The following is a 27,695-nucleotide window of genomic DNA, read 5'->3' as shown; positions in this document are numbered from 1 at the left end:
GGTGTGAGCGTGTGTGTGTGTGTGTGTGTGTGTGCTTGTACACACATCTGCGTACATGTAGCGACGCGTGTGTGCTCGGGAGTCTGTGTGCATGGGCTTCCTGTACTGGGGAGAGGAGATAGCATGCATACGCTTTTACTTTAACAACCGCGGACTACAACAAGATATGAAGAAGAGGAACGCACGGCACCGCATCTCTGACTCTCCTTCTCTATCTCTCTTTCTCACTCTGTGTGTGTGTGTGTGTGTGTGTGTGTGTCTCTCTCTCTCTCTCATTCGCCCGCTCGCTCTCTCTCGCAAAGTCTGTCTCGGTCTCTCATTTTTCTCTCTCTGCACTCTAACTCTTGTTGATGGTGTTGGCTGCTGCTAGGATTGTATACACCTTGACTGTAAGTGCACTCCCATGTCTTGCTGTGTGTGTGTGTGTGTGTGTGTGTGTGTGTGTGTGTGTGTGTGTGTGTGTGTGTGTGTGTGTGTGTGTGTGTGTGTGTGTGTGTGTGTGTGTGTGCCTGACTGTGTGTGTGTGTGCATGTGCTTATGTGTGTGTGCCTCGTTACGTGACCTCCCTTTCACACGTCTTATTTTTCCTTAACCATAAATGTATTAGTGTGTATGTGTGTGTGTGTGTGTGTGTGTGTGTGTGTGTGTGTGTGTATCTGTCAATGCCTTTTTATGTGATCACATCTTTCTTATTTTCTTACCACAAATTGTGTTTGTTTATGTCTGTTTAAAGGACATCTCATAACATGAGTTAATTAGGTAATTTGTTAAGAGCAGCCGAACAAGGAAAACTAATTTATATGTATGCTGATCCCCAAAACCGACCTGCATTGTATGTAATGCGGTATCTAATGTATACAAGTAATGCTTTATGCCTGCATTCTTCTAATCTCCCTGCATCTGCGTGTGTGTATTGCATGCATCTTTTTTGGGATGTGTGTGTGTGTATTTGTGTGTGTGTGTGTGTGTGTGTGTGTGTGTGTGTGTGTGTGTGTGTGCGCGCGAAAAGGGGGTAGATATACAAAAGTGAGTATCTGTGTGGGTCTCTCAGTCACAAATGGCACCAGGAAAATCAATAGATCTACAGCAGGAGTGCCATTTACCACCGCAAAGCAATAGGCAGACTTTGTGGCCTTGACGATCCTTTGGCTTAGCCTCTGTGAGTGTGCACGTTTGTCAATGGTCGCACTGCCATCGCCCCACACAAGCACATATTTGAACGTGTCAACTATTGACCGCCTGTCCCTGTAAAGACAAAAAGGAAAACTAAAACAGAAAGAGATAAATAGATACAAAGTTCATCTTTTAGATCTCCCTGAAGCACGGGCGACTATGCACAGAGAGCGAATTAGAAGGCTACAAAGACCTAGAGAAGAAGTGAGAGAGCAGAGAGAGAGAGAGTGAGATAGGAAGAGAGAAGCTGCAGAGAGAGAGAGAAAGAGAGAGAGAGAGAGAGAGAGAGAGAGAGAGAGAGAGAGAGAGAGAGAGAGAGAGGATGAGAGGAGCTACAAAGACCTAGAGACAAAGTGAGAGGAGAGAGAGAGAGACTGAGAGAGAGAGAGAGAGAGAGAGAGAGAGAGGCAGAGAGAGAGGGAGAGAGAGGAGCTAAAAAGACCTAGAGAAAAAGTGATGAGACTGAGAAACATGGGGGAGGGGGAGGGTAAGACACATAATAGGGGCACAGGGTAGGGAGAGGGAAACAGAGAGAGAGGAGACAGCAACGTAGAGGGAGAATGGGAGATAGATAGAGGGAGAGAAGGGGGAAGACAGAGAGTCACAGAGAAAGGGAGAGTACAAGAGTGAGAGACATAGAGAGAAAGATGGCGAGAGAGGGAGAGAAATAGAGAGAGAGGATGGGGGGATTGGGGGGAGGCAAGGGAACGTGAGCCTCAAAATCAATCCTCCATGAGCGTATCATTTGTCGTCTATTTCCTCCACTACCAACACCCCCACCTGCTCCTCCCCTCCTCCTCTCATCCGCCACGGTGCGGCGGTCCCTTTGATCTGCTACGAGGTGGATGAGGCGCTCCTCTCCCAGGCTCCAGCTCCGTCCCCTCAGTGCTTCATTAACCAACACCCATAAAAGGAGGCTAAGGAATAGATTTCTGAAGCCATTCAGCCCAAAGTTCTGTATTGGCCGTGCAGGTAAATGGTCACATCAGGGTGGGTTTTAATGGTCTTTCCTCTGGCGTTACGGACCTCCTCTGCGTTTGGGTTGGTCTGGCCATATGGAGGTTTATGCCGTGATGGGGCAGCATTCGCGATGGGGGAGGTAGAGGAAATGAATTGCGGTTTATGTGTGACGGTGGCTTTACCGTGTGTGCTCAAAAGCTCACGTCCGCGTACATACACACATGTGCTTGTTAGATACACACCGTCATGGGTGCAATGCATGCAATCTATTTTTTGGTTCATGGTGCATGCAATAGTTATTTTTCAGCTTTTTTATTATTATGTCTTTGCTGCTTTTTTTTGTTGAATTTAACTACTCAGTGTTAACAGTTTATAGTGGTTTGCCGTTTTTGCCGAGCCGTAAATGTGACACATTCTGATTGGCTCTGAAGAATAGGTCAAAAGTTCTGCTTTTAGCTGTCTTCCTGGCACTATCACGCGCGCTTATGCGTTCACGTGTGTGTTTGTATGTGTGTATGCGAGAGTATGTCTGTTGTGGGGGGTTGTGTGTGCATGTCGGTTAGAACGTGTGTTTGTGTGTGTCTGGTGTTTGTGCGTGTGAGGGTGTCTGTTTAAGGTGTTGTGTGTGTGTGTGTGTGTGTGTGTGTGTGTGTGTGTGTGTGTGTGTGTGTGTATGTCTGTATGTGTGTGTGCGTGGCTTAGCCTCTGTGCTGTGCAGGGTTTGTTGCCATAAACATGGAGATTCATGGTCTTGCAGTAAAAAGGTTTGGGCAGGAAGTGATGGAGAGAAAAGGTCAGTAGACAGGATGCCCTTTTTCTGATTCAGGGGAGTGGGGAAAGAGAGGAAGAGAAAAAGACAAGAGAGAGAGTACGTGAATAAGCATGAGAGGGAGAGAGCTAGTGAGGGCCATTTGGAGGGCTTGGAAGGGAGACGTAGTACGAGCAATAAAGAAAGAGGTAGTAAAGTAGTCAGCGACACAATTTAAGCCACAATCAATCTTTCAATGTACCCTCGGCTCTCTATGCTAAACACAGCGAATGCAACACGTTGCGTCTGATGGATGCAGTGTCATGCCACGGGGAATCGGCTGAACGATGTCATATTGAATTAGCCGTGTGTCTGAGCGCGGAGACCCCCCAATGCATCAAGACGTGTGACCCCCGTGTCTGTCAGTGTCTCATTGTGTTTGCATTGGCGATCTGCTGGTGGCGATGTTGGCGCCTTTGTGGCCTCTATGCTTGTCTCCGTCCCCATTCAACCCTACACTTGATGTTCCTGCTGACCACCATCGCTTTTTAGCCACAGCAAGAAATGCATCAGCTTGTGTTTGATGACATATTCAGTTATCGGATTGTAGTAAATAGTAGTAATTAGTAAATTCACAAATTCACAATGACGTTAGTATGAGATGAGTTTAAATTACATCAGAGCAGATGGTTTATCCAAAGAAATTTCGATGAATTTGATTGCAGGTCATTATGGAGCAGGTAGGGGTAAGGCTTCTTGATCAAGGATGGTTACAGGTAGTCTGTAGACATTGGGGATCAAACCCAGTCCTGGGAGTCAAACACCCAAACCATTGCAGCATCGTGCCCCCCAAACTCCCATACTGATACTGGTCAAATGTAACATATTGAACCTGGTGCCTTCGTAGCTCCTCTGTGGGTTCCACTTGATGTGAGGTTGTTGGTTCTTTAACTCGACACTGGGAAGGTTTCGGTTTCATTCCGACTGGCGATTTAAGGTAATGCTCGGCTGCAGTAGACAACACCTACGAAAATACTTACCCATATGTGTATGTTGTTCACCGAATTAGATCTGCTAACAGCCCCGTTGGGACCAGATGCACATCCTCCCCTCCACTCTCACAAACCTGAGTGTACTGATAACCCTGATCACTAGTGTGGTACACACTTTGTTAGTGGAGTCAGGTGTGCGTGAGATCGTTGTGAACGTTAGAGTTCCTTGGCACGCCGCTGGAACAACGACTCTAAACTGATTAGGACGATACGCACCATTACCCATGTGTCTTCTGGCCTTATGTTCTAGCTCGACCATACGTTTGGGGTCAAGAGGTAGTGTGCTAGGAGCGTCACAAATGCACGTCTGTAAGTTAAGCACACCCAAGGTCATTGGTGACAGAAATCAAGTTTGGGTGTTGATTTTCATAACTCTCTTTGAGCGGGCCTCACAGTCACCGCTGTCCTTGGCACAGTTCCACACCTCTCATCCTGCAGCTAGGCTAGTGTGTATGTGTGTGTGTGTGTGTGTGTGTGTGTGTGTGTGTGTGTGTGTGTGTGTGTGTCTGTCGCTGTGTGTGCGTGTGTGGTTTTGCAATTACATACGAAGGGCATCGGGGAGTGAGTGTATGTTTGTGTGTGTGAGTGCATGTGTGCCCGTGTCCACATACAGCCACGTGCACCATACACAGGGGCATATGTGTGCGTGTGTGTGTGTGTGTGTGTGTGTGTGTGTGTGTGTGTGTGTGTGTGTGTGTGTGTGTGTGTGTGTGTGTGTGTGTGTGTGTGTGTGTGTGTGTGCGGGGGTGGTGGGGCGGGTTTGGCGCTAGAAGCGTGTGTGTGACTCTTCATGAAACATGGCCCATCTCTCTTGGTTATTGATGGGCTTGTTCTGGAATCCACTCGCCGTGACCCAGTTCTCCTGCGCTGACATCCCCCCCCCGCCCCCCACCCTGCCCCCCACCCTGCCCTGGTTGGCTGCCGCAACCTCCTCCGCCAGCCTCTACCGCCTCCCCCTCCTCCCCCACCCCACCTTACACAAATACAGATCACTCCTGTGGAAAGATGTCAGGAGGACTGCAAGGGCGAAAATAAGGGGGAGGAAGTGCTCCCCCTCATTGCTGACGGAACAGTGTGTAGTGCTGTCGGGTGACTCTTCACTGTGATCAAAAGGCGTGCACGTCTACCCCTGTTTGCGTGGGGCTGAAATAACTGTGGCTTAGCAGGGGAAGTTGCGGAGGCCCGACTGGTTGCTGTTCGAGTCAACCGCTGTCGGACCCCTGACCTCTTGATGACTCCAAGCCGCCGGTCAGCTATAAGCTGTGAAGTGCTTTGTGAGGATTTCTGTTGCTGTGAAGTGCACCTGCCTCTTAATAAGAATATTTTGATTTTTAAACCGCTACCGGCTCATTTATGACCAATTAGGGCATTTATTACCAGTCAATCACAGGTCTGTGAATGCAACACTACTTTAATGGCGGGGGGAGGGGGGGGTGATGTATTAAAAGAATCTTACTCTCTTCTGCTCCTTTTCTGGTCTCTCATTTTATACACTCCAATCTCACCTACAGCACCTTTAATGTGTCCTATGAATGTGTGCTGCACCTCGTCCATCTGTTCAGTCTCGTGGACCCTAGCCGTCTGTGTATTCTGACCGTGCTGCTATCTATGTCCCTGCAGAGCGTGTTCCTGGGGAGCGCAACCTTTTCTGTGGGTGATCTGCTGAGGGCCACGGACCAGCGTCTGACCATAAACCTCAGGTGAGGACACCGTGACAAAGAGCTGTTGGCGACGAGCTGCATGAGAGGGTGTGTGGCTGTGGGGGGGTGTGGGGGCGAGGCGGTGTGTGAGTGGGCGTGTGAGTGTTATGGGGATAGGGGGGAGGCAGAGGCAAGGGGGACTGTGGAAAATGTTTGAGGTTTGGGTGTGTGTGTGTGTGTGTGTGTGTGTGTGCACAAACATGTGTCCATGCAGGTCTACGTGTGTGTGTGCGTGTGTGCGTGTGTGTGTGTGTGTGTGTGTGTGTGTGTGTGTGTGTGTGTGTGTGCCTATGCATGTCTATGCATGTGTGCTGAGACACATTTCGTTGTATTATTAATGTCATACATTTAAGTTAACAAAGTTACTTGGTAAAGATCTGCTACGGTAGATCAATACAGTGCAACCCACGACAGCATAACATTTAAAGAATACAATGTAGACATACACATTTAATAATATATAAAAAAAAGCTTTAAAGTTCAACTGAACCACGTGGGATTGTGGAAAGAGCAAGGTGTCATTTCGAAAATCTTGTCTCCATGTTTAATACTAACTATGTTATTATGCTATGCACAACTTGCCTCAGGGGGGGATCCGAATATGAGCTCCATATGGATATGTTTATCAATAATGAAGACGTGAAGATGTATCTACCATATAGTACAGATGCACTGGTTCATGCTTCACCTACCTAGTTAAGTGAGCAATATAAGTCCCATATTCCCAGTCTGGCGCTGGGGTTGAGATGTCTCGTCTCTCTACTGCATTGTGCCCCAGTGCTCCAGGCTCCCTTTGGCAATACAATATGGCAAGCCTCAGTCGTATCCTTTGTGGTGGTACCTCTGGTATTCTTTCTCATTTCCTGCAGGTGAACTCTGAGCCGTGGGTATAATTGTATCTGGGGTGATTGACAGCATGAACTGCAATAAGGATAGATATTATGCGGTCCCCCCTCCTTTTTCATCTGCAGTGTTAGCGTGTATGTGTGTGTGTGTGTGTGTGTGTGTGTGTGTGTGTGTGTGTGTGTGTGTGTGTGTGTGTGTCTGTGTGTGTGTCTGTGTGTGTGTGTATGCCCACACATGTGTAGCTGTGCACATGTTTGCATGTATTTTCAACCTTTTTGGAATGGCAGGGGAAAGTGGAGTAACAATGGGAAAGTCCTTCACTGTAGAGAGGAGGTAAAATGTAGACACAAACACACACCTTAACGTGCACAGTCAAACACACTCACACACACGCACATGCACAAACGCATTCAGACAAACACACAAATTCACAATGACCCGCAGACAAACACAAACACACACAAATGAACTTAGACATCCACACACATGCAATCAGCCACGTGGTAATTCACTGGAGAAAAACGAACTAATTCAGATCTGACTGGCATTGTGGTATGGTTGTCATAACAGGCAGCCTGCCTTTGGACTGATTGACCCACGGACAACTCCATGATTCACGGTTTCCAAAGAGCTCTGTCAGCCAAGATGCTCTGATTCAGCAGCACTCTCAGGAACAAGAGTGGAATCCTGCCTTGTATTTAAGGATTACACGCTCCATCGCACAACACTCCAGCCTCCAACCAACCAACCAGTCAGTGGTGGTGGTGGAGGAGGTGGTGATGGAGGAGGTGGTGATGGTCGAGTGGGGAAAATAACTTGGCCGACTTTGCTTCAAAGCACAAACTTCTTTGTCTGCACGGATTCGTTTCTCCTCACCCCCACACTCCTCTGAGGATCTTAAAGCAATATGAATGTGGAGTAATAAACCCGGCATTTACATTGGTGCTGTAAGTAAATACCTACAGGAAATTGGTCTTTCCCCCCAGCAGCAAGCCTCCCCAGCTTTTACCTCGGCCTCGAAGCAGAGTTCACTCACGCTTTGATGTCCTTTTCTCTTTTTTCTAAATATCATTCTTATTGATAAGGCTGCCCCACTTCAAAGCCCATTCCCCCCGTCGTCTTATATATATATATTTATACTTTTTTTCTTGTCCTCTCCGGTCCGCCTTGCTTTTCCGTTTCATATCGGGCTGCTCAGGATGTGTGTCACGGATTGTTTTGTGTTTCCTGTGAGGTACGACCAGTTTGATTCGGGTCACCTTTTTCAACATCTCCTGCCAGTGTCATGTTGAATAAGCGAGGCAGGCTGCGGATACGCGAGCTGAGAGCTCGTGAAGCTCCACACCCTCCGAGGGCACCTCCAGCTACTGCAGTGATGAGGAGAAGGAGCTCTCACGGTCTGCAGCCAGACCTGTGTACACACATACATGCATACAAACGCACAAACACACATAGACACACATAGACACACACACACATACACACACACACACACACACACACACACACACACACACACACACACATATAAACCCACATAAACACACACACAAACACACACATACAAAAGCGCACACACACGCATACAAACACACAAACACATAAATAACCACACATGCAAACACACATGCGGGCACACATGCACACACATACATGCACGCACACAAACACACACACACACACACACACACACACACACACACACATAGATACCCACTCTTGTATTGAGGTCCTCAACAAACACTAACAGATGCACTCAGAACAATAAGCAGCCGTAATGCTCACACAGATCCATTTACCATCAGGGCAGCAGGCAGGGCAGGAGAGTGCTTTGGCTGTGCGCTTGGCTGCAGTTTCTTTGAAGTAAGAAGAGAGTTAGCTAATCAAGGAGCAGATGTTGGTTTTTAAAGAGAATGCGCAATGATTCGTCTCGCCAGCTCAGGCAGACTGGCCCAACTCTGGTTTAAAATATCTGGTTTTATACCGGCAGGATCTCCATTATGGAAAGGTCCACATTCGGTTGACAACAACGTCCGTCTCTCTCTAGTCAGCCGTGGTTTTTACCTGCTCAACGTCTTCGCGTTTTGTTTGTTGAATGCAGATGCAGATACTACCTAAACAAATTACTCTTATTCACTGATTATATGAATAGAGTCATTTGTTGAGGTTTGGTGGCTGAGTTGTAATGATTAACTGTGATTAACGTTGTCCCATGAGGTCTTATCTGTGTAATGTTAATGTTTAATTTAGTTGAATTGCCGAGTATTGGTGTGAGTGCAGGCCAATGTGAGTGTGTGTATGTACGTGCATGTGTGTGATAAACCGTGACATTTACTGTAGCAATCTGCCACGTCTGATGAATTTCGACATTGTTGGCCATGTAGGTAGTAGCCTGTTGGCCTTACCACTATTACCACCCTGACACATTCCCAGACATCATTTATTCTCAGCATTACTGCCCATTACTGCGGCATATATGATATTTTAACATGCAAAAGGTTATGATGGATCTGTGTTGGACTTACCCAGCCCCAATAATGATATTGATGTTTTAATCCATCTTTATTCGTTATTGTTTATCTGAACAGTCATGAGTTCGACATTCAATTAGTGTGTTGCATTGGAGTTAATGGGTCGATTTCAGCTTACGAAGATTGGCAAGCGGACGGGAGATGAGGAAATTTGGAAAATATGCAATAGAGAAATGGTTTGTATTTATGATTTTGTGACATGAGGAATAAATCACGAGGGGGGGTCCCATATTGGAAATAAAAGTCAGATGGGTGGGTTGATGCAGCTGAGGGGAAGACAAAGCTGCTTTCTATCGCCAAAGTACATTATTTTCCAATATCGTAAACCCTGTAAAGCGTGGTTATTTCTGCTTAACAGTAATCTACAATGATTACATATACAGTTACCGTCATTTGTTCTTCCACGGTGCTTGAGAATTTTGAATTTGCGTTGTCAAGGGAGCATCTGATCTTTAGGTCTTTTCACAGTTTTTGTCACGGTTATATTTGGAGTGGTTAATTCGGAAACTGACAAAAGGAGGAGGTGTCCTTTTATTGAAAAAGAACGTATGCCCCACGTTATCAACCAATCAGTATCAAGTTATTGATATGGTGGCCATGAGTGCTTTGGATGTTGCAACTTCAGACACGGGCAACATTTAGAACTCGCAATGCAAATCCAGACACAATACAGACCCAACACATTAAAGAAATGTTCTGTTCAATTATGCCAAACCATAGTGGAAGTGTTTCCAGATGACACTTTAAAGGGATGACAACAGCTGAACACGCTTGTTGTTGCCAGATATTTGCAGTAATATCTGAATCCTATGATCAAAATGTTCAAATAAACCAACGACAATTACATTTTTGGCTCATTTCTAAAACCAATGACGGAAAGCCGACTTCAACAACGTCATGATCTGCAAACCGTGGCAGCAACAACAAGCATGAACAGACGTGTTCATCACTTTTTATTATCCTCTGGAAACAGTTCCCCGATCGTTTGGTTTAATTGCGGCACATTACTGTATTGTGTTGTGTCTGGATTGTATTTTGTTGCCATAATTTGCAGTGCATTTCCTAAACGATGCGCACGTGTTGTCAAATTGATGATGTTGTCTCTTAATTTGCTTGTGTTGGCTCTCTTTGCATGGGTTGAGTCTATTTGCGTGTGTTTTCTTAAGTTGTCGTGCATTAAGCTCTAGGTCCGCCGTAATCCAACAATGCTGTTATATTGCACACCTCTCCCCACTTGACGCTTTATCGGCTGTGTTATAAATATATATAAAACAATCACAGTATATCACAGTGTAAACTGTATTTAAAGGGTACCAACGCTCTCTCAAAATCGAATTACCCCGGTTCTCACTCAATCCCAACAACTTCCAAAAATTACATTGCATAAAGAGGATGGTTTGACCCTTATTTAAAAAATATTATATTTAGAGCCCCCCTGGAATGAGGAATACATTAACATAGATTTGAAGACCTGTATTCTCTGCTGGAAGCAGTTGTGCCTGTATTAAGCAGCAGGGTTGTTTTTCCAAAACACGAGATCCTGGGACACAATGCAGAAGAGTGCGGTTTTAGCCACAGAGGCACTGGGTCTGCAGCAACGTGTGTGATGTTGTACACTCTGGGAAGGAGTGATTATTATCTGTGAGGAGGAAGCCAAGCTCCCTCCACACCCCATCCACGCTACACAGACACGGCTGTCCAAACAAGGACACACTCACAATGTAGGTGGTACACAAGCACACAGAGGTCGACACACAAGGCATGAACAAACCATTTGTAGGTGCTCTAACACACACACACACACACACACACACACACACACACACACACACACACACACACACACACAAACACAAGCACACACAGAAGAAAAAGACACACCGACACAAACTAGAATCGACTGTGCATTCAGCTTTGCATTGTCTTGGGATCTGACTTTTTTTTCATTTCTTCTGATAATTGTTTTGCTGTCAGTTATCCTTGACATTATCCCATTTTTTCAATCTCCCCCTCTCTCTCTATCTATCTCTCATGCTCTGCCCCTGCTTCTCCCTCACTCTCTAGGTCACCACACTCTCTGGCGCTCGTTATCTCCTCAACTTCATACCCTCACTCTGAGAGGCAGTGTGCGACCCAGTTCTGCAACACAGTTAGATTTGATTCTGATGAGTTTCACTTCCAGTGTGTAGGGCTGGAACTGACTTTATGTATGTATGTATGTATATGTGTGTGTGTGTGTGTGTGTGTGTGTGTGTGTGTGTGTGTGTGTGTGTGTGTGTGTGTGTGTGTGTGTGTGTGTGTGTGTGTGTGTGTGTGTGTGTGTGCGTGATTGGATTGAATATGTGTGTGTGTGTGTTCGTGAGTGGGGCGTGTGTTGGGGTGTGTGAGTGTGTGTGTGTGTGTGAGTGGGGTGTTTGTGTGTGTATGTGTGTGTGCGGGCGTGTTGGTGGGTGTGTCCAGATTTGAAAATGGTAAAAAGTCACATTATCACAGACAAGTGCATGCGCTCCACGGCTCCTTGTCTTTCCTTTATGTTCCCAAAGGGGCCGGCCTCTCCTTTTTGTCACACCAGTAATAGCTTAGCCAGCTATTATGATAATGGCACTTTAATATCCTACTTCCCACCCCATCCTCCCTGCAGGGTGCACTGATCCATGGCTGACCGTCCGGCCGCATTTTAGCCACCGCGCATAACCTAACCCTATGTAGTCCATTTAAAACGATGGTGGTCTGGGGAGAATGTGTGTTTGTCGACGTGCGCATTATTGGCAAGGGAGGGTCTGGCTTCTGAGGCAATGTTTTAGCACGGTACAGCGGTGCTTGACAGCGTCGAGGCTGTGTGTGTGTATGTGTGTTCATGTGGGTTAATGTGCACAGGTCCATCTGTAAAATTGCATGTCTGTGTGTATTTGTGTGTGTGTGTGTGTGTGTGTGTGTGTGTGTGTGTGTGTGTGTGTGTGTGTGTGTGTGTGTGTGTGTGTGTGTGTGTGTGTGTGTGTGTGTGTGTGTGTGTGTGTGTGTGTGTGTGTCTCATGTGTAAGTATGTTTGTTTGCTGCATGTTAAATATAGTCTCTCTAATTACTCTATTCCGTTGAGTACTTAGTAGCCTTGCATCCCTAGTGACAGTCCCACACACAGCCTCCCCCACTCACACACACACACACACACACACACACACACACACACACACACACACACACACACACACACACACAGACTAACACACACACACACTTATACCACTGTGTGTAGTCATTAGCGGCTCTGTTTATACTGAAGGGGCAATCAAATATTTAGTTATGAATAATGTAAAAGGGGAATAATTACAAAACATATAAAATTATAAAAAATGCTAAATGTCTTTCTTGTGTATTGCTATCTCTCTGCCGTGCTGAATAGGACGGCACTTGTACATCAGTGTTTTAGAGACACTAAAGCTTTCTTGGGCCGTTTCAGTTTGAGTGTGGCGCTTTTGGGCATATGTTTATCAGTGATCTGCACATGTGAAGGCTCCTTTACAAATGAGCACTTACTTCCTGTATGCGGTAGCATTTGCAAACACCTCTACATGTACAAACACACAGACACACACACACAGACACACACACACACACACACACACACACACACACACACACACACACACACACACACACACACACACACACACACACACACACACATACACACACACACACACACACACACACACATTGATGGCAAAGGCATCAATGTGCAATAAGTACACATACGACCTCCATATTTCCCCTATGGTGCTACTGGGGTTGCAATTCCACAATGTTCTTCTGCATAATCTCACCAATCCCTGGGCTACGGGGCTCATAGGCAGAATACTAAAATATCTGGCCGGTGCTGCACAATCATATTCAGAAAAAAATATTATACATAATTTATGAGAACATAAGTACCATCACTGAGTCCATGCAATATACAATACAGCAGGAAATCTGATAGTTTATGATAGTTATTTACCATATCGTTGAGATATACTGTGTATATATATATATGTTGAATATTGTGTTGACATAGTGTGATGCAGCATATGATGTTCTAAAAGTAGGCCACATTATAGTGTAGGTTTTATGATAACTAGGTCTTTATCACTTCGATTATTTTTGGTGTTTTAGTCTGTATTACTTGGGAAGAAAAATTATTATGCATGTTTTGAGGCAAATTACAATGTCTGCCACAAAAATTTACTGGCACCCCATCTTTATATAAAATAAGGCTGCATGAACATTTATTTCTGCATAATTACCTGTCATGGTAATTATGCAAAATTATGCAGAATTGGCACGGACATCAAAGATCACCCGAGGCACGGTTTAAGGCCTAAAAGCATCTGTGTTGAGCGAGTGTCGAGGAAAAACCTGCTCCTTACTGCGTTTCAAAGGATGATTCATTGACTTCGGTTTTATTAGCAGAGTAGAGGACAGAATCCAGCAATACACAGCTTTACCGTAAGAATCAAAATATGCGTTAGTCTTCATTCTTCATATGAATGTAGCTTTCTTCATATTTATGTGGCTTTTGCCGCTAGGGTGTTTGAAGTTCCGGGTTTGAACCACAGAGTCTAACTCTAACTCTCACACTAACAGCACATAAACACTTTGAATTAAAGTTTCTGCTCGATTACTGAACAGTAAATGGGGAAAACATGTGTACAATGATAGACTATTTCTGTTGTTTTTCCTCATGCGAGAGATTCATAAGAAGACAACACATTCAGCCCACTAACAACAACAGCACTCTCTAGCCTTCAACTGTGATCCCTTCTTTTCCTTTGACAGTCAACCGTAGGCATACAATGGCAATGCTGAATAATGCAGCATGTGATTAACAGTTCTCTCTTTTCCACAATCCCTTTCTTCATCATCACCACTAAAAGGACTACGGCTCTCCAGTGGGCAAATACTTACCAGAGTATACTTGTTGAAGAGCCCCGCGAAACTTGCATTGTAGTTGGCAATGAAAGTTTAGCGTTCATAACAAGTGCCCTCTTGAGATGCCTTGCATACATATCGAGTTTGGTTCTTGTAACATCTCGCAGTGGATAGTTCTTTATTTATACGATTTTAACATCAAGCTGTGATATTCGCTATATCTTCAACCGCATCTGCTCAGACTATAAGTAGAACATCAAAACATCTTAATGATATAAAAGCATGCCAACAAGTTTGGCAGCATAGGATGATATCAGGCTTCTCCCCAGGAGTTCATCAAAATGGTGATGCAAGCTCTCCTTCCCACTATTGCAAAGCACTCAGGAGGACAGGGGGGAGCACAAGGGTTGAAACAAGGGCAAAATATATCAGAATGCTTAGGTAATAGACCCCATTTGAAATTACAATTTCTTTCGGCCCTCCATCATCCAGCATGGTGCATGTTTGTCTTTTCTTCACTTGCTCTAGAATAGGGCTTGTGCTGGAGTGCAATTTCATTAAAACTTTGCTCAAACTACAAATCATGGCGCCATCAATAACCACCCATTATATTAAACACAGAGCAAGGCAGAAAATTGAATCTTCTGATGTGATCTCCTGGTCCTTTTTAGCCACGGGTGGTCGGGTTTGTGACACGCTTCGCACGCCCGACCAACCGACCCCGTGGATTGAGCTTTGCCCTGACCGAGTCGGACTCCGGCAGAGAGTGCATCCGAAAGCGACTGACATTTACCACACAGCACTTACTTATGATATTGTAGTTTTGTAGTTTTTTTGAAGCGTCATTAAAAAATAATTTAACCCTTTCTGAAATTAGACAACAGCGAAGAGTCACATGGTAGCTGAAAGGATCATGGTGGCACAGCGCCACTGTTACATTACTTGGGGAGAACCCTGAATATGATATTCACTTATTCATTCAAGATGGGCAGTCATGCTTTGACATGTGTTGGTTTGCTTCCAGCTTGATGGTACACGATCAGTTCTTTGAACAACTGACCGCAAAATAGTTAAAAATTATCCACGTACATGTCATCCATAAAAACTGTAAGCTAACGGAAAGTCCACAAATATGATTAGCAACAAGCAAACGCAAACTACGAATGGATAGTGTTGTATTTCTTCTTGCAGCAATAGGGAGTTTGTAGGATAGGGTTGATTCTAACCCACTTCATTTTGCAGACACTTCTGTATCAGGTGTCCCTGTGTCAGTGGTGCCTGGTCACCCTAGGCTGTAAACCCTAGTTCATCCCGTCCTCGTGGCTGATCCATGTTTAAACAAAACCATCTCCCGCTTCCACAAAGGATTGGATGTGGTTTGGATTTTATGAAAACCAAAACAGATTACAGTTACAGAACAATGAAGAACATTGGCTATGCAAAAAAAAAAGCATACTTATTCAGGAAAACAAGAATAAATGCACAGTAATAAAACCCAGTCTTTCGTACACATAAACCAAATAACCAGTCGGTCTTCAAGGCCAACACCTTGCTAGACATCTCAACCCCATTCCGTTAAGACAGGATATACTTTACTTTCACTTTTCCAACTCAGACGACATACAACGTGTGTATAATGGACATTTATAATATAGTATAATTAAATAGAACGAATGGGAACTTGAACACACGGTGGTGAATAAACATGGAGGCCAGCATGACTGGTCATATCTCCCGTCGTTGTGACAGTATCTCAGTATCTCATCTCCTCCAATGTGCATAAATAAAGGGGAAAACGAGGGAAATGGGGCGTTGGGAGCCAAAGACAGAGAGCTTACTTCAATAAATCTGCCCAGTCGTTTGGCTCGGCCGGTCTAGAGGGGAGCAACTCATGCCAAGTCCTTGTCCAAATGAAGGGAAGATGTAAATGAGGACAAAAATTGCAAGGAAAGGAGAGAAAGCAAAAGAGAGCAGTTGTCTTGTTGTATTCGGCAGTGCTGTTAAATTCTTATTTTCTTGTTTCTGTTTTATTGAACAAAGGACAAAGAGGTACTGCTTTGTTGTTTTGGTGCCTTGCAATGCAAGACTATCTCAGAAATAAGGGCTTGTGTGTTTTCATTGAACATCCTTTAACAACCTCACATCCACCACATCTATGGAGAGATGTGTGTGCAAGTATATTCTTACTATTCTATACAGTGTAACCAGTTTTTGCTAGGGCTTCAAGAGGTGGAATAAAAGCAGCACAACAACAAATTCAGCCAACCTGATGGTTAAGCACCTCTCATTATTTGTTCACACATCATCAAGAGTCATTATGTATGGATGTCAACACTTATTCCATGCGGTTACCTAGCCGAAAGGTACTGGGTTCGATCCCCAATGTCCACAACCTTGATGTAGGTTTTCTTCAGCACGATGCTCCTTAAGGATATTCATTTGATTTCAGTCTCTGTGGTTGAAGGGTTTACCAAATCTCTAAATAGTAGTAAATGAAATACAGTTTCAAATTGGAAAAACACTACAAACAATAATTGAAAGGTAAGTAGCTTTGCATTGGACAGTTTAAATCAAACAATGCTTTGGTGCTAACAACCCTGTAAACAGAACTGACCAACGTGCCACTACAAGGCTCTTGGGCGCTCAACCAGCCAGGCATGCTGATGTATCTGTTGTGTAATGCATCTGCCTGTTAGCATTACAAGGGGTACTTCACGTTGACTTGTAGTGTGGACACAGTTCGGATGATCTCGCTTGTGTTGTATGAACATGCGGAAGGGCCACTTGCGTGCGTTGCCATTAATAATGAGATGGAGTGAATTTATATGCGTTGTGGTGTGTCTGGCCCCGCACAAAAGGTATTGTGTTGGGCTAACTCCAGGGATTCCCTGTAGGAAAAACATGCATTTAAAGATAGCCAAGTGAGTGCATTTGAATATCTATTAGGTAGTGCAAGGGTAAGATTAATGTGATTGATTGGATTATGCAAAGAGGTTAGGCTACGGTATTATTGTTTGAAATTATAAGCCTGCCAGTGTGGTCATTCTATTCTAAACAATGTTCTACTTGGTTCAAATTCTGAAACTGGGGACAGCTATTCCTTTATAAACGGCACAGCTACAGTCTGAGTTGTGGAGAGCTAATGCTATTCATTTAACCCAAGCCATGGTTGTCTGGTTAAACAACAACAAGTTATTGATTGGGGGTCAGTAAGTCAACGCTGGAAGTCTTCAGTGATCAAACAAAACATATCTCAGACAGCAGCAGGCCTTCGGTCCGGAAGTGAAACCAGGGATTACTGGCTGCTTTTATGGAAACCATGTCTGTGGCCAGTTTCAAGAGAGTTTCAAATAGATAAATGAGTACATCTTTTTATCATTTAGCTGTCTAAAGCTAGCCAATTAAAAAGGTGTGACCAACATAATTTCAGAGTGCTATTGTCACTTTTGACAGATCAGTGCAAGTAAAAGCTCTGCTCTTGAAGCTGCCAAGGTGGTAAACTGCTCGGGGGGAGAGGATTAGCACCATGAATTCTAAAGCCATTTCCTTTTTTCCCTTAATCCGTGTTGTCTTGTGAGAAACTGCTTGTGCTTTCTCCTCTTACTCATACCTCCCTTTCTCCTGCTTCCGTCTCGCATCTCGGTAACTTTGAGATGGAATCAGGCAGTGATGTATTGGCTGGGGATACAGAGTAGAAACAATCTTTCTCTGGCAATTTGCTTCGTGCTTCCTTACCTGACAGCCTAAATATCATTTAACAGGGCAGGTTGACATACCCAGCTGCACCCCTGTCCTTGCTACCACAATCCAGCCTATCACACTAGGGGGATATGTTCATATGTGTATGTTTGTGTATATTATGTGCTCTTGTTTGTGCTGGCTTGCACATTCATTTGTGTGTGTTTTTGTGTGTGTGTGCCTGTGTCTATGGCAGCAGGAGAAGTGGCATGTAGTTATGCCTCTGGGCGATTAGGTGGGCATGATTCCTCTGAACTTGAAAAAAATGAAAAACCCTCGCTGGATTCATCAGTTCCCAGAGACATCCCCATCCCCTCTCCTGCCAGCCAGAATCAATGGAGGAGCAACAGCACAACAATGGCTTACTGTCTGCCGACATCAGCGCAGCAGTTCAGGCCGCGAATTACACCCGATCTCGCTACGTCTCAATTTGCCGTAGTTTGCAGATTCACACGCTCATAAGAGGTGCACGATTGCACACGTATGTGCCTTTTCACACACACATGCATACCGGTACACATATACACACACAATCACACCCTTCCATCCTCTCTGACGATGGATGTACCATAACATAGATAACAGCTTGTTAGCGTACCCTCCCCTGGGGTGATTTCCAACTCTTCTCCTGGTTTCCATTATGTCTTCTTGGATCCGTTCAAGCCCTCCCCTCTAACAACCCCATCCCTATGTAGCTCTTCAGGTGACGCATACAACCGCCAGAGATGGAAACATCCTTAACGACCTAGAACAAGGGGGAAACCATTTATCTTTCTCGCTAGCTGATATCTTGTCGGTATCTTTTTAAGTCGATTTGCGCGAGTAGGCCAATTGACAGTGGCAGCCTGGATGCTGCATCGGAACATACAAAGTTGACATTTCTCCTCATAGTATAGTGTTTAGGGGGTTCGTATTGACCATCAAACAAGCAAGATGTATTGTCACTACCTGCTCATAGTTACTGAGAAGGATCTATTCAGTAAGGAATTCATAAGTACTACTACACTTTGGAGACATGTGTCTGCTTGGATTAGGCTTCAGGTGAGCATCAACTTCACCTGGTTGTATTAACTGCCTGTGGCCCAGCCAGCCTGGTTGCATGCCATTTTGCCACATTAAGTTTTTACGGGGTTTAAATGGTACATACTGCAGCTGAAGATGGTCCGACTACGGGCTTCGTGGTTCTTAATGCTAGCTGTGTAGGGGATAGCCACTCGGTGAACAAGGCCCATGATACCACAACGGCTACAAGGGGGGTTCCTTTGCTCAGATAATGTGGTTTACTCAGATAATGCCCATTCCTGTTGTCATAGAAACAGACAAATACTGAGGTCCTCCCATCTGAAGGGGTTGTGTAAACATGTATGTTCAGTGTTTGACCGCGGCCACAGGACAACCGCTCCAAGGACCCCCTATAGGAAGAACTCAACCCCCCAGATGAACAGCCCTGTCTTGATACTTGCACATAAAGGTCACTAGTGGCAGACCGCATCACAATCGGAGCAGGTCCGCAGTGGTAGAGCGATGATAATCTTGCAGTAAGGACAGGTTGTGTTCACTGAGGCGAGCTCCTTTGACAGGGATAATCTCGTGGGCCAGTTAAAACGAATTGTACAAAACTAGATTATATTTCGTTTTTCGTTTTTCTTGAACATAGTAAAAGCCAGAACTTTAAACGAAAAAAAATATAGAGCCGAGTTTGCCAAGCAGGCAAGCAGTACATGGTGGTAAATTTATATGTTGCGAATGAATGGTTCAACTTTTTAAATTAAGTCGTTATTGTGTGCCAAGGCCTTGACGAATTGCATCGCACAGGAGATGGCAAATAACCATCGTAGTCAAATATTACTCGAACATAAAAGAGCATTGCAATTTATTTAGAAGCACTGTTTACTACACCAGAACATTTATTTCATTGCAGTCATATAAATATATATACACAACCTCAGATAACCCTTCAAACTACATCAATCACAATTTCCTAAAAAGGCTGTCTTTTTGAAAGAGTAAATAACACGGACACAAAATAAATGCTAAAATACTTCACTTTTCCTTTCTATATTTTCCAACCCCAGGCAGCATTTTAAGCTCATGCTAATTCAGGAGTATGACAGATATCAGCCCACAGAACGCTTGAGCCTGCTCGTAGTTGTTGATGTTGTTGTTGTTGTTGTGTTCTCTGTGTACACACTTTAATGGTTCCAATCTCAGCGCAATCCTCTCTGGCAATCCTGTAGGCTTCAATCTTTTCGTATTGAATGTGAGCAATGATACACACGATGAAGACAAGCGAAACTGCACCAGTAGAAGCCGCCACCGTCCCCCCCGAGCAAAAGCGAAAAAAAGAGATGGGTGGTTGTCTGGAACTGTCGTTGCAGATACAGCGTGAGTAGGCTTCTTTCCCCTCGGATGCAATTACTGCGCGAGAGCCATCTGTTTTTACGTAAACACACAGGGACACTGGCTTGTCAGCCCGTTCGCAGATTGTTGAGAAATGATTATGAGGCCTTTATCACGATGATCATGAAGACTCAGTCTCAATAGCAGCGATGTTGGTCACATTTTTCTCTACCTCACTTTATCGGTATAGCTATCTCTCTTTTTGTCTTGCTCCCCCTCTCTGTTTCTGTCCTTATCTCTCATTCCCCATCTCCCTTTATGTTATCTCACTCTACTTATCTCTATCTTTATCTCTTTCCATCGCACTCTCTCTTTTGTTGTGCTCCAACACTTTGTCAATACCCAATACCACTGACTCTTCCTTTCTCTCACTTTATCTCTCTCTCTCTCTCTCTCTCTCTCTCTCTCTCTCTCTCTCTCTCTCTCTCTCTCTCTCTCTCTCTCTCTCTCTCTCTCTCTCTTATGTCTCCCTCCCCCTCTTTCTCTCTATGTTGAGACAATGCAAGTGTCTTGGGACATCGCGGGGGTATTTGAAAACACGATGTTTAGATGTTTTGCAGATGCTTTCAGATCTGTTCTTATTTAGGATCGCTTGAGGTTTCATTTGAAAACATGCTCTTTAAGAGTGGAAAAACAAGAGAAACTTGTGAGTGGTGACAATCCCTCGGTTAGGTTGCTCAGTTCTTTCCACTCTCTCACTCCCATTGCATCATCAGAAATATCATGGTATTGTGTTATCTAGAACAGATAAATGCACACAAACATTGAAGACACAGGCTTTCAATAAATTAAGTTGAGTCCCGGCGCCAATTAGTCCGATGTATTGAAAATCTACAGGTGATAGTTCACAGAAGCAAACCGCGTGTGCGTTTGCGTGTGTATGTTTATGGCAGGGTGTACGTGTGAGTGTGTGCGCACAACAAAATCCAATTATGTTTCCCATTGATTGTGAGTTTACGCTCTCCGATCACCGTGTCACACGTGCCTCTGTGTGTCGCTGGGGCGCTCCGTAATTACTGACCAAATAAAGACACGGGGGTATACATTATTGAGGCGCTGCGACGGGGGGATCTGACACAGGGTTAACTCCCATCCAAAACCCCAGGCCACATTACCGTCGCACAAATTGCCTCTCCCGAACACGCATCTGGCGCCGTGCGATTCACGCAGTGGCTGTCAGGTCTCCAGGGTGACGTGTGGTTTCAATGTTTCTATCGTTTGTCATTGTTGTTTTTGTTGTTCTAGGGTTGCGTTCCTTTGTAAGCAAATTCTCTTTTACATTCTTGTCATTGAGTGCTATTCCTTCTTATGATGTAGTGCATTTAATCGGAAGGCCTCTAACAGTCCATATCCAGTCTGAAAGGCCCCGGATATTACAGTGAAACGATAACACACATAATACTCTGTAAATATATATCCAGTCTCCCAGTCTGCCCTCTATTCACATGAGAATAATTACCTGTGACCTTTCACGTGCTCAAACACCACCGTCCACTGCATTCCCCGCTAAGTGATGAATATCAACTTAAGGAAGATGATGCAATTTGGCCTAGTTTGTGCAGTGTAACACACATATATTTTTCACATATTTTATCTCTTCACTTATGCAAGCAAGTCGGAGTGAATTTTACATGAAGCCTAATGCGGCCTCTGTTTACCTCATCAGGAGGAATCGGGAGCTGGGTTCTTTATTAGGGAAACACTGTGGGTGTGGGGCCGGACTTTTCCACACAGGCCCAGTTAGTGTGTGCGCGTGTGTGTGCGCGCGTGTGTGCGCGCGTGTGTGCGCGCGTGTGTGCGCGCGTGTGTGCGCGTGTGTGCGATAACTGCGCGTGTCTGCCCGGCTGCTTGAACAATGCCAGCGGTGATGTCACATTGATGGAGTCCCGGCATCCAGCCCTCCCCACCACCCGGCCCCCTTACCGCTGACTCCCACTCCTGTGCTTATTCCCTTCCACTCTGCCCCACCTCCACTAAAGCCCTCGTGGTGGTGTAGCGATCGTCCTCCATCCATCTCCCATCTGTCACTACACTTAGCTCCTTCCTGCTTTTTATATAGGTCAACTACCCCGACCGCAGTTCACTGCCTGACGTGTCACTGTAACTGTTGTTGTTCATTGTTTTTGTCCGCGTGCCTCGGCGCTTCACTTTTTTCTTGATACGTGCGGACACGTTACATCTTTCCCCGTTGCGAGGTGTTGGCTGGTAGGTTGTCCTCCCGGAGGCGCTGGGTGTTCGGAGGACAGGTTGCATGGTGAGGGGTGTGAAAGCAGATGTAGATGGTGGTGCGTGTGCCCCCCCTGTCTCACTGCTGAAGTGTGGGCCCCTAATGAGGGGCCGGTGGTGACGGGCTGAGCTGCTGCGGCCCTGCTGGTTCCCCTGTCAGTAGCCTGCCTCTCGGCCTGCTTCCTGTGGAGGAACACACCTGACAGCCGTAGCACTGCCGGAGAGGTTTCCTCGTGTGTGCATGTAACAATGTGCGTGCATGGATGAGAGAGAAAGACTGTGTGTACCTGTGTGTGTGTGTGTGTGTGTGTGCGTGTGTGTGTGTGTGTGCGTGTGTGACAATGTGCGTGTATGAATAAGAATGTGTGTGTGTGTGTGTGTGTGTGTGGTGTGTGTGTGTGTGTGTGTGTGTGTAATAATGTGCGTGTATGAATAAGAATGTGTGTGTGTGTGTGTGTGTGTGGTGTGTGTGTGTGTGTGTGTGTGTGTGTGTGTGTGTGTGTGTGTGTGTGTGTGTGTGTGTGTGTGTGTGTGTGTGTGTGTGTGTGTGTGTGTGTAAGAACGAGATAGAGCATGTGTGTGCGAGTGTAACAATGACAGTGTTTGTTTAGGTGTGAGAATGAGAGTGTAAGAAGCAATCTGTGAAGTTCACCAGGAAATGGTAGGGCCTATCTCATATCAAGAATGCACAGATATTGTAAGAAGGTCTTAGAGCTGTAAAGTATTTTCCCCCTCTAGCCCTGATGGGTTTCTATTGAGATCTGCAAAGAGTTTTATGACATTGTAGCGACTCCTTTAAACCGACGCCAGCAACTGGAAAGAGTCTCTCTGACACCAATTGTATCTCGACAGTTCCCTGACTAAAAATAGGTCAAAGTAGAACATTTCTTGATGAAGTTTTCAATGAAGTCTCTGTTGCTGAAGTGTATGTACTCAAGATAGAGTATTATGGAGCCAGCTTGCCTCATTTGAGTCTGACCTGTGATGTAAAACAAGTGGGTGTGAGTGTGAAAGTCGTGTCGGAAACGTCTAACAACAGTTGTTCCATTTGCAGTAGCTCAATGCGCTGGTGCAGTTCCTATCTCTTTTCAAAGTTAGCTCTGCCAGTGCTTCCTGACGACATACTGCCCTTCTATAGCTTCCTCTTTTGGACTGCAAACAGTGTGTACAAAAAAAACCTCTGTCTGATGCCGAGTAACCTTCTCTTGTGTGACAAGGATCATGGTAACACTGGGGAGTACTGTTTGCAGATCATACAAAGTCGAATAACTTGAGGCAATCATTAGTTAGGAACAAACCATTGTTTGTGTCCAAGCACACAATGCTTTTGTAAAAATGCCCCAGAATGGTCTTTACATCTCGCAAAGTTAGTAACATGGTGTCTCAGATTATTCTGTGTTTATATTTTGAATGGACTTTCTATGCCTTTATGGTAGCCTTGTGAGATCATCAAAGTATTCAAGTTTGGTTTTCACTATGAATATCAGTCTTGCTGCCCAGCCTGGTTTCATAGTGAAACCCAAACTTGAATACTGCTTGGAAAGCAATTGATTTCCAAATATGGCTGCAGCCTGACGTTGTTAAAAGAAAATACACTCCAGTGGTTCAGAGGGACCCTCGGCTCCGTTCACTCTTTATGACTCTGTTGAAAGCAACAAAAAATTCTTATAAGAGAAAAGCCCCCTCTGCTGATTTCTGCTATTCTATTTCAGTTTCAACATCGTTGTTCAATCTGTTTTGGCGGAAAAAATTAAATTAAATTTGGCAGACTGCGGCACTCCTTGTTCGACACAAACTAAAACCCCATGGATCCCATTGAGAGGAAGGGAGCTCCCGTTCAATGGGATCCAGGCCAGACAGAAACCACGATGACGTGAGGGTTCGGGATCAGGACGGTCTCACGAGGCTGCTTGTACGGGGCGAAACAGTGAAGAGGGACCAGGCAATGGGATGCTCGAACAAAAGCGCAGGACCGAAGCTGGGAATCAAACAGGGGTCACGGCTAGCGCTTCAGCGCGAGACGCCGTCAAACCTCCCATCTCCGTCCAGAGCCTCGGGTGATACCGTGAAGAGAGTCAGTTCCAGTGCCGCCATCGGGCGCCAGGACTCCCACGCTCGCTGACGTGTGGCACACGGGGGAATGGCGTGTTTGTGTAACCAGCGGGATGGGATTTTAAATGGAGATCAGCTTTTTAAATAGAACGTTGCCTCCTTGATAAGACGTCCCCTTTTCAGCGGTGCCAGATTCGCGGCGACTTTAACAAAGCTGTCTGATTAAGTGTTGTCATAAAAGTAATCCTGGGCCAATTGGATTTATGGAAGGATGAGATCTCAGGCAAGGAGCAATCTGCAGATTTGTGCCCACGCCAGCTCCAACAGACGGAGAGAGGCACGGAGAGAGATGGGGGGGCCCGGGGGGATGCATGGGGGTGTTGGTAGTGGTTGTGGTGGGGGTCATGTCATCGATGGAGGAGTGCAGTAGATATGCAGATATTTTTTTTCACCAAAATATATACAGAGATATTTCAATATGAGCTGGGCAGTTTCTTATTAGCACTGTGGGTGCAAAAAGTACAGCTTTGATATATCGAAACTATTCATAGGTTTAATAACTCCCAAAAGCAAAAATCAATAATCTACGACGCACAAGCACCCACAGTTATACTGTGGAGGTTCGTATTAGTCCTCTAGATATAGTTATAGGTATAGATACTGTATATGATAACTCATATTGTATGGGTATAATAACCGGTAGATCTGTAACTGGCAGCATCCCTCTTGATCTCTTTCTCTAATATGCATAAATCATTTATCCATGAGAGATTTTCTACAGATGTCCTCGTGTTTGCTTCCAGTCGGGAACTTTCATTAGTGGATGGACCCAGACAATCTGAAGAGTAGCCGGTCCGAGCTACAAGAACCGTTTGCCTCGAGAAGACCAAACACTAAATGTGATGCATGTTAATCTCCTCTGCTCTCTCTCTCTCTCACTCTCGCCCTCTCTCTCTCCATTATGTGTAAGGCGACTGTCAGCTCACACTGTTTTTTCAAAGTCAGGGTGACTTTCTTCTACTGCGCCCCAGTACTCAGCAGAGAGAGAGAGATAGACAGCGAGTGGGAGGGAGAGTGAGGAGGAGGAAGAGAGAAGCGAGAGAAGAGTTAGGAGGGGAAGGGATGGACGGAGAGACGGAGAGAGAGGGAGAGAGTGAGACAGGAACAGAGAGGAAAGGCGGATGATGATGATGTGGGATGAAGGATAAGGGGGGGGGGGGGGGGGGGGGGCAGCGTGGAGAAGCAAACGCTGAGACAGGTGTCGAGCAAGGGACATTAATTTGATTTATAATCCAGCCAACATTACTTCCCTTGCTCTGGGACTGTTGTAGGACACTAAGTTAAACTTACACTGTCCAAACTGCACCCGCTTTTCTATTTTTTTTTACCCCGGCTCCGTCCCTCCCTAATTCCCCATCCTCTCCTCCAGTGCTCCGGATGGATCTCCTTTTCCCTCTGCACCTATTCTCCCACCTCGCCTTCCCCTGGGGGGAGTCATCAAACTAACTCCCTCCTCCCCCTCTTCCCAGCAGAGATGGCTTGGCCTTGAAATGCGCCTCTCTCTCTCCCCTCCTGACTGGCCTGCCATTTTCTAAGACTCTGCCAAGCTTTCTACTCCTTATATCTCTCTTATTCTCTCTCTCTCTCTCTCTCTCTCTCTCTCTCTCTCTCTCTCTCTCTCTCTCTCTCTCTCTCTCTCTCTCTCTCTCTCTCTCTCTCTCTCTCTCTCTCTCTCTCTCTCTGAACCATTAGCTGGCTCTTGGACATGGCATAATTTCTGTCAGCATGGAGTGAAAGTGAGTGCATTACGGATAGCTCTATTTCAGCGGGTCCAACTGGCTCCTGCCTTGTCCAGGGATCATTATTCTTCATTTTGAGGATGTCTGTCTTTCAGCCAATACTATAGATTTTCTATTACCTCCTTAATCATAGCAACGTCATTGGTTAAGAGATTGTTATTGGCCACCTCCCTGATATCGAAATGTGGCCTTTTTATGGAGAAGCTACACGGACAATTTGGCATCATTTTCCTCCTGATATAGGTATAGTTTCTATGGAGGCCCTCTACACTTAGCGTTAGCATCAGCACCTGCTATAATTTCCCTATAGTGGTTATCAAGAGGAGGACTTAGCATTACCAAGTTAGCATAGCAAGCCTATGTGGATGACATTATATCATTAGCATTGTCTCCCTGTAGATTTCCCTGTGTATCTTAACCCGATTGTTTTCCTCATTGTCGCCGAGTCGTGCTGTGTGCGTTCCTGATGCGTCTCTGATGGTCCCCATTTTGTCTCTGGCTTTCCACTGCTGGGTTCCTCGTCGCCCCCTCCTGTTCCAGGAAATTCTACCCTGGAACAGTGTTTTTGAACTGAAAAAAGGGATTTGCCATCAATAAAAAAAAAAACAGTGCATATGTACGAATATCTTTCCTCTATTTCTCTCGTATGAGCACAAACAAAAATACATTTTGTTCAAAAACAGGGTCGATTTACTCAAATGCAGGTTGGAGGTCCAAAGAAAAGACATCTATAAATAAACACAATTAACAGAATTAGGGAAGCTGTGCCTGTTTCAGCGCACATGTAAATGGATCCAGTTAAACACAGCTTGTCGACAGTGGGTAAAGGGAGCTGAGTTTAGCAGATAGCGCTGCGTCAGCCAACAACTCAACCCACGGTTTGGTTAATTACCCCAAGGTGATATCGTCGCAGTTGTAAACGCTAAAGCCTTTAGATTCGCTATGACAAGAATGTTTCTAACCAGACGGTAACTGTCAAAGGACACAGAATGTGTGTCACATTAAGTCGTCTGCCTTTTGACATCATCTCAGAGGAGATTACAGCCAGACTCCCGCAGGTGAGATATGGAAATTCCATGTCAAGCTACATAGCAGTCAAAACAACACAAACATGTCAAAGAACTCTAGCAAAAGGAGAATATTCTCTTAGAAAACAACTCTCCATTTTGGAGCCATTATTGCCTTGCAACCTCATCAAAGAGCAGTAGGCATATTTAGATCTGTTAATAGTGAATTTAGTAGCATAATTAATATTAACTTGATTGTATGCCCACCATTGGTTGGTTGGTATGATATTTACTGTGTGTGTGCGTGCGTGCGTGTGTGTGTGTGTGTGTGTGCGTGTGCGTGTGCGTGTTTACTACTGTACACATGTATGTAATATGCATAAGGTATTTTCATATGCATCTCAACGGGCCGTTGAGGGGGCTCGGGTCTGGAGGACCCAGGTTTTCGCTGTTTGATTCGCCCATTGTGCATACTGTGCCGCCAGGCGGAGAAGCCAGTATCTAATAATTCCCGCTATTCTATTTGTTTTTCCCACTAAGAAATATGGATTCATATTG

At 45.1% G+C, this 27,695-nt stretch overlaps 1 protein-coding gene across 10 annotated transcripts in view; it reads left to right on the top strand.

The window, feature by feature from the left end:
* inpp4b (inositol polyphosphate-4-phosphatase type II B) overlaps positions 1 to 27,695 on the top strand; it is a 134,144-nt gene that overhangs the window by 48,333 nt on the left and 58,116 nt on the right. For 7 of the 10 annotated variants that reach the window (XM_060047615.1, XM_060047614.1, XM_060047616.1 and 4 more), the window contains one exon: positions 5,554 to 5,633. In XM_060047615.1, the coding sequence (XP_059903598.1) occupies positions 5,554 to 5,633 (80 nt within the window). Of the gene's footprint in view, position 1; positions 390 to 1,723; positions 2,146 to 5,553; positions 5,634 to 27,695 lie in introns of those variants that run through there. The other 3 variants (XM_060047619.1, XM_060047618.1, XM_060047623.1) reach the window with 3 other exon arrangements.

Source organism: Gadus macrocephalus, chromosome 3, assembly GCF_031168955.1.
Source record: "Gadus macrocephalus chromosome 3, ASM3116895v1".
Classification (NCBI taxonomy): Eukaryota; Metazoa; Chordata; class Actinopteri; order Gadiformes; family Gadidae; genus Gadus; species Gadus macrocephalus.
This window is presented reverse-complemented; position numbering and strand designations above follow the sequence as displayed.